At 40.3% G+C, this 19,376-nt stretch overlaps 1 protein-coding gene across 1 annotated transcript; it reads right to left on the reverse strand.

Moving 5' to 3' along the window:
* Positions 1-332: 332 nt before the first annotated feature.
* Positions 333-19,176, reverse strand: LOC145398611 (F-box only protein 6-like). Its single transcript, XM_080271419.1, has 7 exons — positions 19,035-19,176; positions 12,171-12,204; positions 10,381-10,534; positions 7,077-7,228; positions 4,398-4,623; positions 2,777-2,909; positions 333-915 (listed from the first exon to the last, which is right to left on the reverse strand). The coding sequence occupies exons 1-7, from the start codon at positions 19,074-19,076 to the stop codon at positions 781-783; spliced, it is 876 nt and encodes a 291-aa protein (XP_080127545.1). The 5' UTR covers positions 19,077-19,176; the 3' UTR covers positions 333-780.
* Positions 19,177-19,376: the final 200 nt, after the last annotated feature.

The raw sequence follows: 19,376 nt of genomic DNA on the forward strand, positions 1-19,376 counted from the left end.
ATGATCAGTTGCTTTATATTATAGCCTTCCATTTCCTTTATATTATACCCTTTATGTGTCAACTTTAACCACTTCATTCTGATGACATTTCATATTCTATTATTTTTACCACCATATGATTTTACTAAGCTCAGGAGATATTCTTCAAACTAGAAGGGTTGGTATGGCCTTAATCAGTCCCATCACTACCACCGGTCTGTATTAAATACAGCTGCCTGGGAGTGGAGGAAAAAATAAAGGAGTTCAATTACACCCTCAGAATTGAAATAAAAGTTCCAATATGCAACAGAGTTTTTTTTTATGTCAAACTACTGTACAAAGGGGAAGGAAAATATACTCCTGCTTTTTCTTCCACACGGACTGGCTGTCATTACAAATGCATTAAACACACAAATGGAAATTGTGCTTATTAAGAAGAAACAAGTTTAGGCCCTAATTGGACAACTTTCTCAGGCCATTACAGTTATTGTCAGCCTTCATTTCTGGGCACCTTATAAACAATACATGCAGTCCTCATTATGTTTTAGTCATTTTTGTGGTGCCTGGTTCATCTGAATGTGAACCCATTGGGTTGCAGGCTGAACATGTACTTCTGCAATCCACCACCCTCCTGTTGGGGGATTGGGAGGAATGTGAGGGACATTTGTATGAGCCACAGACCCTCCTGGTTATCTTTTTGCCAGCACAGGAAGGCAGCCCTCCCCAACTCAGGTTAGAATAAACATCCTTAACACAAGCATACTTACACACTAAACACTTGAGACAAGATGGAATATGTCGTCAGAGTACAAGCTTCACAGACGAGCCTGCTGTCTTGGCTCCATAGTGCCCTGCCCAGAACTGGTGGTCACAGCCAGAACTGATGAAGATGATTCTTTTTAGTCCCTCAGGGTACTCTGTTACTATTTTCTCCATCTGAAAAGAACATATTGGAAACTGTTCATCATCACCATCGTACAGATAACCTTGCACCCTAGTGCATTACCAGTAAACAGGATGGGCAGGATTCAAAATGGCAGAAACTAAAATGTTGGAGAACTATCATCAGAATGCCCAGTCAACTGGACAACACATACCTAACACTAATCATTAAAATTATCCAATGTACAGTACAACACCATAAATGAGGTCCCAATACTACCTATCTGATTAGGCAATTTTCCATAATTTGTAGTATCAACTGTGCAGAAAAAACTATAATAATCTGGGGCACCCTTACTTAAAATTAAGAACTGCTGCATTTTACTCTCAGTTTATTCTAACTGAGCATCTGGTTGATGAAATTTCAAACACAAATCTGTAGAGTAATAAATAGCGCCTTATTACAACAGCAATTCAACTAGTGTATACAGTAAAACCTTGAGAAGCTGGAACCTATTAAAGTCTGACCTTTCTGGTATACCAAGGTGCATATTGCATATGCCTACAAGTTGGAGAAGAACAGGGAGTTATAGGAAGGGAAGAGGTTGTGTAGATCAGATATTCATTCTTAGATCTTTAGTGGAAATGTTTCTAGGGAAGGGAAAGAAGTTGTATGCAGCCCTCATGGATTTGGAGAAAGCATAAGACAGGGTGGATAGAAAAGGATTGTGGAAAGTATTAAGAATATATGGAGTAGATGGGAAGTTGTTGAATGCTGTGAAGAGTATGTATGATGGTGCTAAAGTTGCAGTGTGTGTGGATGCTGAACTGAGTGAATTTTTCTCATTGAAGGTTTGGTTGAAACAGGGATGTGTCATGTCTCCATGGCTGTTCAATCTGTACATGGATGGGGTAATAAAAGAGATACAAGGTAGGGCAGTGGATGTTGGAGTGGCCCTAGTGAGAGAGGGTAGTGTTTGGAAACTCCCTGTACTGTTGTTTGCAGATGATACTATGTTGTTGAGTGAAGACAAAGGGGAGCTGCAAGACTTGGTGGATGAGTTTGGGAGTGTGTGTAAGAAACGGAATCTAAAGGTTAGGGAAGAGTAAAATGATGGTCTTTGAGAGAGGTGAAGTCAGTGAATGTACAGTGAGGTTAGATGGTGAGGAAATGGAAAATGTGAGTACATTCAAGTACTTGGGGAGTGTGATGAGTAAGGATGGAAGTTTGGAGGGTGAAGTGCTTGAAAGGGTACAAGGAAGAAAGGTTGCTGGTTCCTTGAAAGCAGTGATACGAAACAGGGAAGTGAGCAGGGAAGTGAAAAAGTTACTACATGACAGTATTAGATACCAACTCGAATGTGTGGAAGTGAAGCTTGAACGTTGTTGGAAGGACATAAGTCAAGAATGAGAGCAGTGGAAATGAGTTATTTAAGAGGTGCCTGTGGAGTCACATGGAGAGAGAGGCTGACGAATGAGGATATAAAGGAGCGTTGTGGTGTGGATGTGGATGTGACAGGAAGCGTTATGAGGAACACACTGAGGTGGTTTGGCCATGTGGAGAGGATGGAGGTTTAGAGATTGACAAGAAGAGTGTATGTGAGTGAGGTGGAAGCTGAGGATGAGATGAAGGGATGGAGTGGAGAGGTATATGAGAGAGGGGGGTGTAAGCTGGGAGCAGGGCAGTGAAATGGCAAGGGACAGGGTGACATGGAAGTGGTTTATTTGTGGCCACCCCATACAGGATTAAGGAGTCTGGCAATAGACAGATAGACAGAAGTAACCTTTAACCCCAAGCACCTGGTGATGACAATGATAGCAACAATGATGACAACAATGTTATAGCTGGGAGTGTTAAGTTACATCCATACCATTTTATGTGCATACATCAAAGCATGAGTAGACTAGGACGTACCTTATACCATTTAGTAAGCACAACATCCCCTTCTAGTGATGACCATTCCATGCTCACCTCCTCACCACTTTTGGCACCTTCTAATTTGACCACAAAATTGCTTAGCGAGTTGCAGTCAAACCTTGCACTCACCCTGAAATACAAGATGAATAGAAAATGTAGTAAAAAGAACACTAAAACATTTAATCCTACATTACCCTCCCTGAGGTGTAAGGGGCCAAGGCTAGGTTACCACAATCCTGTACATTTAAGGGTGGATGATCAGCCTACTTCCCTTGACAGCTTGTATTCACCTTGTAATAGAAAGTGAACAGAAATGAAGAAAAAATGACTTTATAAACTGCCAACCCTATACTACCCCCACTGAGGTGTGTAAGTAACCCAGTACCCTTAACGGTACTATAGATGACCAGCCTACTCCTCCTGATCACAATACACGGCTTAAAAACCTCTAGTCGTCTCTTGTATATCAAATACTGTACATAAAGCATGATTATCTCTCTGAAGAACTTTAACCATTAGACAACTAAGTAATTCAAGAGCTAAAAAGCAAGTACACCTCAATGAAACGAGCTGAAACTCTTACTGCTAACACTTTCACTGATTTCTGCTAAAATATAAGCCACAATCATAAACTCTTCTGAAGCTGAACTGTCATATCCTTAATTGTTTGTCATTTTACATGCTCTAATAAAGGTACTAAACAGTTCATAATCAAGCTAGAGATAATGACAGTACAGAAAAAATACATTATAAACTTACTATTGAGACTTCTTTAAAAAAAAAAAAAAAAAAAAAAAAAAAAAAAAAGCTAGGCTCCTGTATGAAAACAGATATATAACTTGTCAGATGAAGCACTCTGTTCAACTAACTGGAAAACACTTTCTTGGGGAGAGAAAAAAAAAAAAAAAAAATGAAAGAAACTACTAGATATCATATTAAAAAAAAAAAAAAGAGAGAAAAAAAAAGCAGAACTCTGGAAAATAATAATTATTCATTATCACCACCATCCTACCCTTATTTCTCACCCATCAAATCCAGTGACACTTTACAAGTTTTCATCTTGCCACCTCTAGGGAATTTCATTCAACTCAAGGAATATCTCTTGTAATGAAGATAAGAATGTAGGCTATAATTAAGCCCAGTAATCAGAAAAGACTATAATAATCCCCAATTTATTCATTATAATTCAGCCAAAGCCATGACAGGTAATTCATTTTTCAGATAATGCTGTACCACCACTCACTGCCCCTACATGGGATATAGTCCCTACAAAACCCTATACCTGTCCTATACTGTGTAAATAACCAACACAGGAAAAAAAAAAAAGTCTTCCTAATAAACACTACAGTATTTTACGGCAAAACATACAGCTAATGTATGCTGTACTCACCATACTATAGTACTGTAAAAGATTTTGTCAACTATCACTGTGTAGCACATGGCATACTGTTGGTTAATGTCACAAAATACGGATTTTGTCTTTATTCAGCCAGATTTTTACTTATCGGATAACAAGGGATTACTGTATCCAATCATATGCTGAAAAAAAAAAAAAACCTGGAGATGGCAAGAGTAAAATTCTAAATATATTATCGTACTGAAGGGGTCACCTGTTTACCATTCAGTGATGTGAATTTCAGGTTTCAGGACATCAATAATCCAGGGATGGAAGCCCCTTTTTTGAAGTTCAATGACCTGACTTCGGGTGCTGGTGTTATACGAGGTGACAAAGCAGTGCTGTGTGAGCAGACCAGCTTCAGCAGGGATTTCTTCACTGCCCACTGGCGGACACTCAATTTTCACTCCATTTCCACCAGGACGCACCTTCCAGTGGTTGAATTCATCTGCAAAATTAAGTTTATCTATCTGTGGTAACTAATGTTCAATTTTCACAATGAAGCACCTTCCAATGGTTGAACTCAGTTTGCAAAATAAAAACTACCATTTAAATCTTTATTAGTGGTAGGTGGGGGTGCTCACAATCCACTCACTCATCATTTAAATCTTTGGTAGGTGGGGGTGCTCATCATCCACTTACTCAATGTAGTGCTGCTTTGGGTGTCTCCTCTTTCCTCTCTTCCTTCCTTCCTTCCTTCCTCTTTCATCTTTTTTTTCTTCATTCTTTTCTCTTCCTTCTGATTACGGGCAACTTACACTCCCTCTTCTATCTTTCTTTCCTTCATTTTTTCCTCTTCCTTCTGCCAATGGGTGACTCTACATTTAGTGACACGCCAAATGGTTTCCTGTACACTAGGAAACCATTTACTATGCTGGGTGGTAACCATATAACCAAATTATGGCACCTGACGGTTTAGTGGGTAAGTAAGGTGCTCCAGTCAGACTGACCTGTGTAGGTTTATATTCAAGGGAAGGTTGAGGTTTATAGCTCATGTTATGCGACTCAGGGATGAGTGAGGCTGGTCACTCTCATATTAAATGTCAGGACCAACTTGCCTAGCCCCGGGCTCCTATGCTCCTCATGGGGCAAAGTAGGACTGGATAATGGATGGATGGATGGATGTAAATATATGGAACAAACTGCTCTCCAATGTAGTAAATTGTGATACAGTACTAACCTTTAAAGGTCGCTTGGATAAGTATCTGTCATCTAACCCCCAGCTTAATGTGTTTATTCCAGAATAAAACACTCATGTATATATAAACTTTTATTTTTCTCAGAGCCTGGATCAACTTATTAAATGCAAATATAGTATAAGCACTGACTAGGATATGCACAGATAGCCCTGAGTTAATGGTCACAACTCTTACTTTCGACCTGTGATAGACTGTGGATCACTGAGAGTCCCTGTTAGTGAAGTGACCACCATCGGGATTTTTTTAATGTACCAGGGGTCACTGCTTCACGAGGAAACTTGTGTACTTGTCCCGCAGGGGAAAGTTCCTTGTCTCAGTGGAGTGAACAGAGCTGGGGCCTGATCTACCTCAAAAGCGCCAGGCAATGCTGCTGCACCACCCCTGAACATCCACACTGTGCACTGTGCAATTTCCAATCTGTGTCTACAGTCACCTCATTAACTCAATGTACACATACATGTCGAGCCTTCATTATTTATTATTTGATTATTCATTTTACTTTACTACTTTCTCTTTCAGGTTATTCAAACTGGTAGTTTATGGATAAAGTATTACAGAATACAACTTTTTCTTTCAGTCTTCCCTATAAAATTTCCATGTCAGTTTTTCCATGCTGCATGGTGGTTTTTCTCAGTTTCTCTTCAGTTTTAGCTGGAGGTTTGGAGGCAGGGGAAGCCTTCTTGCTTTACTACCCTTATTTCTCAGCATGTAGAATTAGATCTTGTAGTCATAGTCTACTTTGTAACAAGCAGATTCAAAAGGACCATAAGGTCTGTTGCTGTTTGCTTTTCTTTATACTCCTTTATATGATGCCCCTATATGCAATACCCCGGCTTAACAATGGGGGTAGAAATACCACCATACCCCGCCTGACAATGGCCAAACCCTGGTTTAATAATGGGTTTTGACTTTTTTCCTGATTTTGATAATATTTTAGACTAAAATTGTGTGTTTAAGTTGATTTATAAACAGTTTTTAGACTCAGATTAGTGTGTTTTAGTCATAGGTGGGGTGAACATAGTCATTTTGGGGTACAATTTACTAAATTTGATTTTTTTTTCCAGACTTAAATTTGACGAATTTTCAGATTTTATTTGTTGGTTTTAGTTAGTTATTTACAGGTGTTTGGCTTAAGCCAGCTTCTTTTTACAGCTGTTAGGTCATTTAGATTGGCTTTAAACTTGTTTTTGGACGTGGTTAGGGGAAAACCCAAGGCTGAAAAGTACATCACATTTACTTTACATGTTAAAACTACCCCGATAAACGATACTCTGCCTAACGATGGGTTTTTACCTAACCAACTGCATCATTACACCGGGGTATACTTGTATATAATGTATGTACAGTATATATATATATATATATATATATATATATATATATATATATATATATATATATATATATATATATATATATATATATATATATATATACATATATATATATATATATATATATATATATATATATATATATATATACACACAAATGGTATATACATACACATATACATAGATAGACAGAAAGATAGATAGACTGATAGTTAGACAGATACAGATACTGTGTTTATATAATCCAGTGAACTCTTGGGGGATGAACCTATATACAGCCATCACACTGACTGAGGCACTCTAATTAAACCACATGTGAACAGCTAGGGAAAAAAAAAAATAAATAAATTCCTAAGTAAATGTCTTACCTTGTCCACTTGGGTTACGGATTAGGTTTCTGTTGAAGGGTAATTTGCCACTAGCGATTCGCTGTAGGAGATTTATCATTTGCTTCTCATCAGACAAGTTTAAGAGTTTATTTTTGGCAGAGTCGGACAGTTTCGTACCATCAACTTCCAGCCTGTTGAGTGTGGGGTGGTCAAATGGTTAGAGAAGTGGTCTGCTACCTGAAAGGACATAAGTTCAAATCTACGCTGGGACCAGGAAATGTCTGACTATTAAAACAGTCATTACTGATCTCACGTGAGACTTATCAACATTACGTACAAATGAGACAGCCCTTGTGTGTATTCAATATAGACAGTATATACAGTACTACAACTTAAGTGGTGACAAGCAAAGGTGTGTAGCATAAAAGAGAACTGCTGGACCTCAAGGAAATGGTTGTGAAGCCTGCACACACACATGTGCATGTGCATGCGAGCACAGACACACACACACATACACATACACACTCACACACACACACACACACACACACACACACACACAGTTATGGAATCCCAGTGGAAGAGCATAACCAGCAAAGTGCCTCAGGCTGCACTGCCTGATACCCTCACCACTGCAAACCTTACTATTGGTCTCAAACTTGAATTCAGAGTTTTCCTTCTCCTAGCACAGCAGCCATCCATGAATAACAAGTCCAGCCTACCCCAAGATACAGACTGCAGTACAGTCAAAGAGTTTTGTTTGTGTAGCAGTCTCAGCCTCAACTGACTGAAAATGTGGTTGAGTTCCCCACTTGGCTGAGTTGTGCAAGGCCAGCTAAAAGGCATCTGGCTCCACATCTCTCCCATGGTAGTACTGTATAACACCTTCATCACACTAGTGCCTCATTTGCCCAAAGAATCTTTTTCTAGGTGCAAGTTCATTGGAACGGGGTACAGATCTTATCGTACTACACTGTGCCTCATGCCTCAAATGGCTGATAGATGCTTCTTCTCCTCTGTAGAGTTTAGTGCAGTCCCAAAGATCTGTAACTGTTTACTTATGCTCAGGGTCATGTTTCAATGACTGACCTTTACAGTCCCTGTCTTTGCAGGAGCTGACTAGCAGAGACCAATCAGCCTACAACAGCTGTCCTCTCATCTTATATTCTAAAGTAAACTTCCCTTTAAACTTATGATGCTACACAGTAAAAGTTTCCTCCTCACAACACATTCGACGGCCAACTGACAATAGGAAATGTGTGTATACATATATATGGGTGATATGAAGGGAAGTGTAGGCACTGGTCCTGAGGATGACATATTGAGCTGTAATGGCATACCTGGAGAAAATGATAATGGGAAGTACCTGAAGGATATGTGTCGGGAAAGAAGGTTGTGCATATGTAACCCATATTTCAAACACAAAGATGCACATAAATATACTGTACACGGTACAGAGGGAACAGGGATTGTGCTGAAAGGGGCCTGATTGATTAAATGCTCGTAGAGAGGTCGATGTGGATCAAATATTTGCTGTGAGACAGATACTGAAGGCTTGTGAGAAGGACTATAAGGTGTTTATGGCATTTATGGATCTGGAAAAAGCATACGACAGTAAACAGAGATGGTTAGTGGAAGCTTTTGTGCATGTATGGTATAGATGGTAAGCTGCTAGGTGCCGTCAATAGTTTTTATGATGGTAGTGAGGCATGTGTAAGGGTAAATGGGCATCTACGTGAATGGTTCACGAACAATGTAGGTGTGCAACAATGTTGTGTGATGTCCCCATGGTTGTTCAATATATATATGGATGAGACAATGAGAGAAGTAAAAACACAAATAATGGAGAGAGGGATGGCGTTGGTAGTGAGTGGCAATGGATGGAATATCTCAAATTTAATGTACGCTGATGTTGCAGTGTTACCTGCAAATACCGGACAAGAACTTGGTAGACTAGTGAAGAGTTTTACTGATGTCTGTGAGCATCGTGCCTTGAGTGTAAATGTAGTGAAGAGTAAAATGATGGTTACTGAGAGAGAAGCTGACTCCCAGTGTGATGTTACAGTGAATGGAGAGACTGAAATTGGTGAGAGAGTTCAAATATCTGGGTACAGTGATAGAAAAGAGAGGAAAATGTGCAAAAGAAGTGGAAAGTACAGTGACACTAGGAAGGAAGATAGCTGGTGCTATGAAGGCCTTGATAAGAAACAGGCTTGAGTGTTGCAGCTGCACGAGACTTACATGAAGGAGCGTTAGTGCCAACTTTAACACATGGATGTACGACTATGGTGTGGCATGAAAACGAAGAGTCAGGAGTGAGTGCTGTGGAGATGGGACTGCTGAGGAATGTATGTGGAGTACAGAGAGTGGATAGGACACAAAATAATGTGATTTGTGAAAGATGCAGAGTAAAGAAGTCTGTGGACACCAGAATTGAAGAGTGTACTGAAATGGTAGGGTCATGTGGAGAGAATGGATGACAACAGAGTGGTGAAAAGGTATATCTGAGTGAATATGAGTGAGGGAGGAGGCAAGGTAGGCCAAGGAGAAGGTAGAGGGATATGTTAGATGAGTGTGTGAGGAAGAGAGGTATGGAAGTTGGTTAGGCTAGGCGAATGACATGAGATCGAGCTGGTTGGATAAATGTTGTGAGAAGTGCATAATCAAGGATGTGGCACCCCTTTTAACGCAACAGCGTTTGAAATGACTCTATCAGATATGTTTCTGTGAAGCTACAGAATGTGGTGAAAGTTTTTGGTGCATCAGGTAGAGCCAGGATTCCGGAGTGTTGAATGATGAGTGAATGGAAACGTGGCCCATTAGACCGGGCAAACTTGGGCTGTCTGGACATTGCTACTCCTCACCCTGACCTACGATGGGAAAGGAGGTGCGGATGATGATGATGATGATAATATACTGTAAATATATATATATATATATATATATTATATACTGTATTTTACTTTATCGCATGAAGCACTGAGCAGATTAGATGAAACCACATAAGCAGTTAACCCAGGAGTGTACTGTATGTAAGTACAGTCAAACTCAACAGAGAAGAGGAAAGGTACTGAAGAGGAAATGTATTGTTTCCTAAGGCAAACAATATCCCTGGCTTCAGGGACAACAATCCCAACAATCCTGGCCTGAGCCTGCTGAGCTTTACCTAAGCAGCGCACGGGTCGAGTCGTGATCCTTAACAACATTACCCATTCGCAGGCAAACTTTCCTTCAGACACTTACGTGATATCCCCATTACCATCCATCTCCTACCTCATACATCAACAATGCAAGACAAGGGACTGAAGGGGTCAATCAATACGAATCTGGGGCAATATCTTACTTTACAAACCAGAAGTGGTGTTGTGAGAGGAGATGGTGCCAGTATTTGCAGACGACAACACCAGACTTAATCAGGTCACTGGCTGGCACATGATACAGGATGTGAAGAATGATCTCCACTGGTATCACATACCCAGACAAACAGTACCCATTGTCTGCAAAGATTACAATACCAAATATATAAACTATACAATGAACTTACTGGAGAAGAGTGGGTCATATACATACCACACACACACACACACACACACACACAGCGAGTTTAAAGCAATGTTTGACTGGTTGAGACAAGGAGATGGGACCCCACGAACATAGCTCATTTCCTGTTTACCACATCTAGGTAAATACAAATACACCTCACTCCCCATACATGTATGTGGGTTAGCATCACATACTCACACATTTCATGGGCAACACTTAAGTCAGTCCAACCACCTTTACAGGAAATCATCAGAAACATTTATCTAGTTCTTTGCTGAATACTTGCTGATTGCTTAACCCATCCCGTCCGGGTGGCATGTATACATGATGACCTGGGGACGTCCGGGTGGCATGTATACATGACGACCTGGGGACGTCCGGGTGGCATGTATACATGATCTAGTGTTCTGTAGCATTATTGTTATTGTATTATTATGATTACTGCATTAAATTATAATATTATATTAAACCATAATTTTATATCATACATTTAGCTGAGAAATTATGGTTTAAATAACAGTGATTTTTAAGAAAAACACTTGCTGGTGGTTTGCGTGGTGAAAACAACCCCCAGACGTGATGGCTTAACCTTCTTTAGCTCTTTCACTACAATGACATTTTTTCTTATCACTGGTACTTTTACTCTTGCAATTACTACACAATGAGTTTAAGCTTAGGAGAGACTTTTTGAACCTGGAGGAGTGATGGATACAGCTCTTTATTTATTTATTTATTTTTTTTTTATAACAATACATTCCAGTCCCATTCTTCCCCTCAACTCTACGACTGAAAAGTTACAAGGATGGTTGGGACTGGAATGTATTGGTGTTATGATAAGGTGGGGTAGACGGAGATGGTCTGGGCATGTTAAGAGGATGATGGAAAACAATTGGGTGTGGATGGTGAGAAGTGTGAATGTCAGTGGTAGGGCTGTGAGAGGCACACCGAAAACGACTTGGGATGAGGTCATCGAGTGACCTCAAGGATCAGGAACTGAACAGGGAGGCTGCCAGAGATCGAGCAGTGTGGACAGCCATCATTAGGTGACTAAGGCCCTTGACCCTCAGTGTATACCCACTGAATTCATGCTGAATTGACAGATTTATAATCTATCAGTTCTTACTTGATGTAACCCGACTGTATATCAGGTCATTAACGAGGATGACAATGATGACTTACGTTGTACCATATTTTAACAGACTTATATAGCCCTACAAGTATCACTTTGTATGAAAAACAAAAGAAAAAAGATGACAGAGAAGTAGAAACTACAGTACCAATAGTGTTCAGTGCCCAATAAAGTAGGCCAAATCCACTAACTCATCACAAAAACTTTAATATTCTTATTTCCAATCAATGGCAATACATTATAGTACAGTACCATAAATAAGTGCTACATCTCATACCAATGATTACTTGATACAGGATCTTTTTATAAACTACTAGAATAGGCATGGTATATTATTACTGTATACTGTAATTAAAAACTTAAATTGCCAATACAGTACATATTACACCACAATTAATTATGAAATCATTACTGAATATCTATTAGATATAACATAATTTAGGTGCTGTTAAACATCTTACCTTCAGGAATGTCAGACCGTCTTTCTGTCTCATCCTGACGAGGGGGGAGGAGAAAATATGGTATTACATTTCTTTACTGAAGACTTCTTAAGATAAATCAAATTAGCTAATTACAACTTGATAGCAAGGTTCATTTTAAACTGCTTTTATTTTTTTATATTATTTCCTCCTGATAATACCAGTATACTGAATGTGTGTGTGTGTGTGTGTGTTTGCACGCACACGTGCTCATGTCCAGTACCACCTGCACATCTGTAAACTTGAACCACAGTCACTGTTGAATACAGTAATTCATAATAACTATATTTACATATTGAAATACCTGTATTCATACTGGTACACTTGTACAGAGAGGATATAAGTTAACTCTTTACATCCACATTGTTACTCTTTTGTTTTACTCTTTTGCAAACTGCTTACTAAAGCTCTACTGTTTCCAATACTGTTGCTCTTCACCAGTCTGTCCAGCCATGCAGACCCATTGACCACGAGCAAGCAACCACCTTCCTGATATTGACAGTATCTCACCATGGTCAGAACAAGGTCTTCTCACATGTCAAGGCGCAGTGAAATTGAAGAAGGCAATCTCGCAGTACAAAGAGCCACATATACGAGATATGTACGAGTATTAGACTCAGCCCAGACTTTGACTACCAAACTTGGTAAATGTGGTTGAATTCCCTGTCTGGGAGTACCACAAAATATTGTGCAAGGTTAGTTACTACGTTCCCATGTAGGCGCCACCCAGATCGATGGTAATTTTCCACCCACAACCTTTTTGTCAGATTAACAGGCGCTACACCTTGCCTAAGGGTGACACGGTATTGCAGGCCAGCCTAACCCCCCGCCAGAATATACCTGGGTATAAAGTACCTTAGGCCAGTTTATACCCCAGGTGTAAAATGGCCTAGGCCAGAATATACGCCGGGGTATATTTCAGCTTAGGCTATTAACCCCCCCTAGGCCAGTTTATGCCCAGGGGTATATTTTACATGAGGCTATTTTAACTCCCACTAGGCCAGATTATATCCCACGTATAATATGGTCTAGGCCAGAATATACCCCTACCCTTCTTGGTTTCACATAATAATAAAATATACGCAATATTTCATTTGTTTATTTATTTCTCAAAAAATATATGCATGACATTATGAATTACACAAAAAAAACATTGCATACTATATAGCAAACTAGAGTAGGGCAAAAATTATGCAAAAACAATGGTATGTACTGTACCGTACTTTGCCTCTGAGGCTATCATGTAATTAACAAACTTACAACTTCCACATAACTTCAAACAGGATTCCATTTAAAAATTTCATTTATATTTTACTTGTAATTTTTATTAGTATTTATTGAAAAGGGGGATATATTTTGGCCTAAGAGGGGTTAAAATAGCCTAAGCTGAAATATACCCCAGGTTATTTTCTGGTCTAGGCCATTTTATACCCATGATATAAACTGGCCTGAGGGTATAGAACGGCCTGTTACACCGGGACAATGCAGGGCAGGGACATCCATCTTCCTTAACCCCTTAAACGCGGATCGTCGCGTTTGCGACGCTCACCAAAAAGGACATAACAGAGGAGCGTCGCGTTTGCGATTCGAGTTAATTTTGAATAAACGCGGGCAAGGACGTTCCAGCTGGTATTGTCTATCAGTACCACCACCCTTTAGCTACAATTAGCATACTTTACCTTTGTACTACTGACCTCCATTGTTGCCAAGTATCGTGTTTTTCCCCCCACCCCCCCCCCACGGCCTGGCCAGCCTGGCTGTGATACATGGCAGCGCTCTGACTGCTCAGAACTGTAAATCTGCGCTCTCCTCTCACAAGCAGTTTATGCTAATAGGAAACGCTTGTTTCCCCAGTTGTAACACTAGCTTTTTTTCGCATGGTTTGCCCCTGTTTAGCGTCAGTTTACCGCAGGCTTTCAAAGTGACATTATGGCGAGTTCTAGCTCTTCCGAGTCAGTGCGAGCGGCCGACAGGAACAAGAATAAAGTGACGGGCGTAAGGCAGAATAAAAAGCGCGCCGCGGTGATCTTTTGGGAAGTAATATGATTGAAAATAATGTAGTATACATGTTTTTAGCTGTGAAAATGGAAATGTTTGTTGATTGACGGGAAGACCGCCGCCGCGCTGCATGTCGGCCGTATGCTTCGTTGATTTTAGCCTTATTTTCAGTGCTTATTGTACAAACACGGATTCCAAACTACCTGTACGTTGTAGTATAAAGTTTACTGTGACAGAATGAGGCTGTGGTAGAGGGGAAACCGGGTTGCTGGAGGTGTGAAAGTGAAGATTTGGTTACCCAACTTTGCAAGTCTCCACAAGTCCTTGGGTAGTCCACGGAGGCTCAACACCTGTCTCTGGAGAATGCTGAATGTAAGTACTATCTGCCATACCAAGTATAATGTTCTAGGGTTAATCTCTGATTTTTGGCTAATATTTTCCTACAGGTACTCAGACCGCGATACAACCCCGCCACCCGGGGGGGGTCGACTGTTCATGGCTGCGCATTAGGGGTTAAGCTGGACACTTGCTCTAGCTGCATACTCCATTTTTACAACTAGGTACTAAATGAAAGAAAGAGCTAGAGTATTATGGAACACACTACTGATTTATGGTTTAAGGAGGACTTCCAGAATACAACCCACAAATAGGCTACAGCATATGTACAGTACTGCATACACACTCTGGAAAGTGGTTGTTGGTGGTGACCATCATCCACTCACTTGCTGTAGTACTGCCCACTTCTTCCTTTACCTTCAACATTCTTTTTCTCTCTCTACCCTCCTCTCTCCCTGTTTGTACCACCTATCCTGTAATTTTTTATTTTTCTTCTTTACACTTAAGGTGGCTCAACACTGAGTGACAAGCCTAAAGGTTTCCTGTAACCCATGAGAACACTTATAATGCTGGGTGGTAACCATATAACCAAAAGGCTGAGCAGACCCTTCTACAGGCAATCAACTGCCCCTGCAGGGCTGTCCCATGCAGTGAACCAATGTTCCCTTACCACAACGGGAAGGGTGCGAAAGTCTGGTTCATATATGGACGCCGAATTTGTCTTTCAACCCAGTTAACTGAGGCACCATAATAGGATCCACATCATCCCCATTATCTGGTCATATGGTTACCACCCAGTACTGTCAACAGCTTCCTAGGTTACAGGACACCACTTGGCTTGTCACCAGTGCAGAGCAACCTGAAGTGGAGAGAGGAGTAATAAAAAGTGACTGGATGGCTAGGAGAATTAGTAAAAAGAGGAAAGCAGACACAGAAAATATATACTGTACATATATATGGAGAATGAAAGACTAAGAGGGTGTATGTAGGTGAGGTGGAGAGAGGGAGAGGGAGGGGTAGACCGAGGATGAGGTGGAGGGATGGAGTTGAGAGGTATATGAGGGAGGGGGGGTGAGTTGGGGGGAGGGTAGTCAAATGATGGGTGACAGAGCGACTTGGAGGCGTTTTGTCTGTGGCCACCCTTTGTGGGATTAGGGCGTCGGGCTATAGATAGATAGACATATATACCGTACATACAAATATATATACAGTATATATATATATATATATATATATATATATATATATATATATATATATATATATATATGCCTGTAGCCTACTGTAAATTGAATGAACATGCAAATGTTATCATAATGCAGCATACAGATATGTATTCCAAAATACGGTACCACACTTCTTGATGTTCATGCTGCACAGAATACCTGTAATGAGTTCAGGACGAGAACTGGGGGGCAAAACCCCATCTGGTCCCCCACCCACCCCCATTTCCAGGGCCCTTGAGGGATCAAAGTACTTTTCCATGTTCTGCTTCAATCTGCTCTCATCTGTTCCTAGCTCCATTAGCTTTCATTTTTATGTTAAAGTGATTTGAACTTGACATACATAACCAAACTTAACCTAACCTTATTTTAACACTGATGTATCTGCTGAAAGAGCAAGGAATTGGAAAAGCAAACCCCTCCTCCTGTTTTCTAAACAATACTAAAAAATGTGTCATAACGGAAATGCTGGAACTAAACACGTTACATGGTAATGGGAAAAAAGAAAAAATGATTATTGGATGGTGATGTGACCAGCTCATCCGGATGTGAACCCGGTAAACTGCTGGCTGGTTGCTTTTCTCCAGTCCATCTTCCTTTCATGGGATAGGGCATTCACATAACCAGGAACAGTTCTGGTTGGTTATTTTGGTATCGCTGCATAAAGACATCCTTCACCAGCTTCCCTGATTATAGGAAAACGCAGAAATTGGCTGCCTGTAATACCACATTACCATACTTGTCACACTGTCCTTCTCAAATGACAATGAAAATGCTCCTATATGAACAAATATTAGAATATTCATTCCAAAGGGAATTTTTAAACTTTAGATCAACATGGCTCTGTGTGTTTTTTTTTTTTTCAGAATGTTCTAGGCCTACTACATTTTTTCATTTCTCATCAGTGAGGTGGAGGGTTCCTCTAAGGCATCTCCCCGAAAAATGAATACAGTAAACCCTTTATAAGTTGAACTATACGGGGCTCTAGGGTAGTTCAACTTACTGAGTTTTCCAACTATCATAATCATCATCCAATCCTGTGTTGCCCCATGAGGAGTGTAGGAGCTCGGGGACAGGCAAGTTGGTCCTGACATTTAAGATGAGAGTGACCAGCGTTTTGTCTGCAGCCACCCTTTGCGGGATTAGGGCGTCAGGCTACAGATAGATAGTGACCTGCCTCACTCATCCCTGAGTGGCATTACGTGAGCAATAAACCCCAACCATCCCTTGGATATAATCTGCACAAGCTCAATCTGACTGGAGTGCCTTAATTACCCACTACACCACCAGGTGCCATTATCTGGTTCTATGGTTACCACCCAGCATAGTAAACAGTTTCCTTGTGTACAGGAAACCATTTGGCTTCTCACTCAGTGTAGAGTCACCCACAGACACAAGGAGGGGAAAAGATGTGTTAATTTACTGTAAAAAATAAATCATATCTGAGATTAATGAATACTGTTTGTAACTCATTCACTACATAGTACGGTATCTAACCTAAGCTTACTAAACAATAAAGTATCTGACAGTATAAAGAAATAATCTCCTTCACTGTTCCAAGTAAAGTGGCTTTGGACAAAAATGATACCTAAATCAGTCCTATATCTATCTATCTATCTATAGCCCGACGCCCCAATCCCGCAAAGGGTGGCCGCAGACAAAACGCCTCCAAGTCGCTCTGTCACCCACCATTTGACTACCCTCCCCCCAGCTCACCCCCCCTTCCCTCATACATCACTGAAACCAAAATCATTATTGTAACTAACCAGAAATAATTGCAAAAAAAAAACTACTGGTATATCACCCCCAACAACAGTTGCATATCATATGTGATTACTTGTGTATTAACACTAAAGAATAATTTATAAAGCAATAAAAATAAACAATAAATCCAATTTGGTGCACATCATAGGCTAGGCAAGGATAGGAGGTTGCATAGGTGAAGGGGCACAACAGTCACTTAATTATGTAAAGTTCTGCACTTGCTTACTTCACTTTACACTCAAACTAAAATGTAACACATTTGGAATATAATAATCTAATATGTAGCACCTGGAATATATGAAACTAAAATGTAACCCTTTGAATAAACACTAAATCACACCTCAGTCAGAGTTTGACTTACCAGAAATTCCACCTTCTGTAGGGTCAACTTATTGAGGTTTTACTGTATGTCATTATGGGGGTGTTTTGTTCATCTTATGGCATGGAAGTCTGAGTGCCGTGCCTCTCAAGGTCGGGTTCTGTGGCAGTCTACCACCGAAGGATAGTCATGCAGAGTTTGGGAAGCGGTGTGTAACCCTCCTGTAATGTACCAGTTTATTGCCTCTGCCAAGAAGGTTATGTTTTACCCTGAGTTGGCTTGTTTGTCTGTCTGTTAGGAGGATTACTCAAAAAGTTATTCATGGATTTTGATGAAAATTTTGTGGATGGGTAGGCCATGGGCCAGGGAAGAAATTACTAAATTTGGGGGAGGATCCAGATCCAGAGTATCCCCAATATCTCCAAAAGTTCTCAGTGAATTTCAATGAAATTTTGTGGAAAGGTAGTCCATGGACCAAGAAAGAATTGATTAAATTTTGAGGCAGATCCGGATCCTATACCTATGGATCCGGATGCGGAATTACTCAAATAGTTATGAAAGGATTTTGATGAAATTTTGTGGAAGGTTGGTCCATGAGCAACGGAAGAAATTATTAAAATTGGGGGGTGGATCCAGAGCATCCAGTACAATATCTCCAAAAGTTCTCAATGAATTTCAATGAAATTTTGTGGAGAGGTAGGCCAAGGACCAAGGAAAAATTGAGTAAATTTTGGGGCAGACCCAGATCCTATATCCATGGATTTGGATCTACATCCTTTTAAATGGCAATGGCACTGGCGAAGGTATGCCTTCTATGAGTGTTTCCTAGTTTTCTGATGGTATTTCATATTTTCATTTTTGATACCGGTACTCATCTTTGTCGAGGCGATTTGTTTGTAGCCACCCCGTACGGGCTTGAGGGGCAATAGACAGATAGACAGATCTTTGTCGGAAATGCTTTGCTTTGCCGTAGTGGCGATGGAGTGACGGAAGGGGGAGATAACTACAAAATATGGCATTTCCAACAGAAGCACACGAAAACCGAATATCGAAATAAAAATTAGGAATGAAAAAAAAAAAAAAAAGGAACCAGATATAAACATGACGCAACCGAGATCCCTATAACGTCCTACGGTACATGTAAGCTTGGTATGATTTAAGTTACTGTTGGTAGCCTGTAGAAATATAACTATTCGCACATCTTACCTTTGCAGAACTAAAACCGAGAGCTCTGAAGAAGGAGTCCATACTTGAGGAATGGTGACATCTATCTCTTACAGGCGTCACAGCTCGGCTGCTCAGGCGCTCAGCTGATCAGCGTTGCAACTTGCCTCTGAGCAGAGTGATGGGATTCCTTCCTCATTTTCGGAGGTTTCTTATCAAAACTTCGTTTTTTCAGGACTGATTCAGGCTCGTAATGACCCTTTTTGTTACACAAATATATAGTTTGGGAAAAACTTTATCTGATAGTTGGTTGTCAGAAGATTGTTAAAATAAGCCTCTCAATACGTCTGTCGAGCCACGAAGCACCTCACGACCATAAATATA

The sequence above is a fragment of the Coenobita brevimanus genome, chromosome 46 (genome assembly GCF_032717465.1).
Source record: "Coenobita brevimanus isolate Jiangsu-jjx chromosome 46, ASM3271746v2, whole genome shotgun sequence".
NCBI lineage: Eukaryota > Metazoa > Arthropoda > Malacostraca > Decapoda > Coenobitidae > Coenobita > Coenobita brevimanus.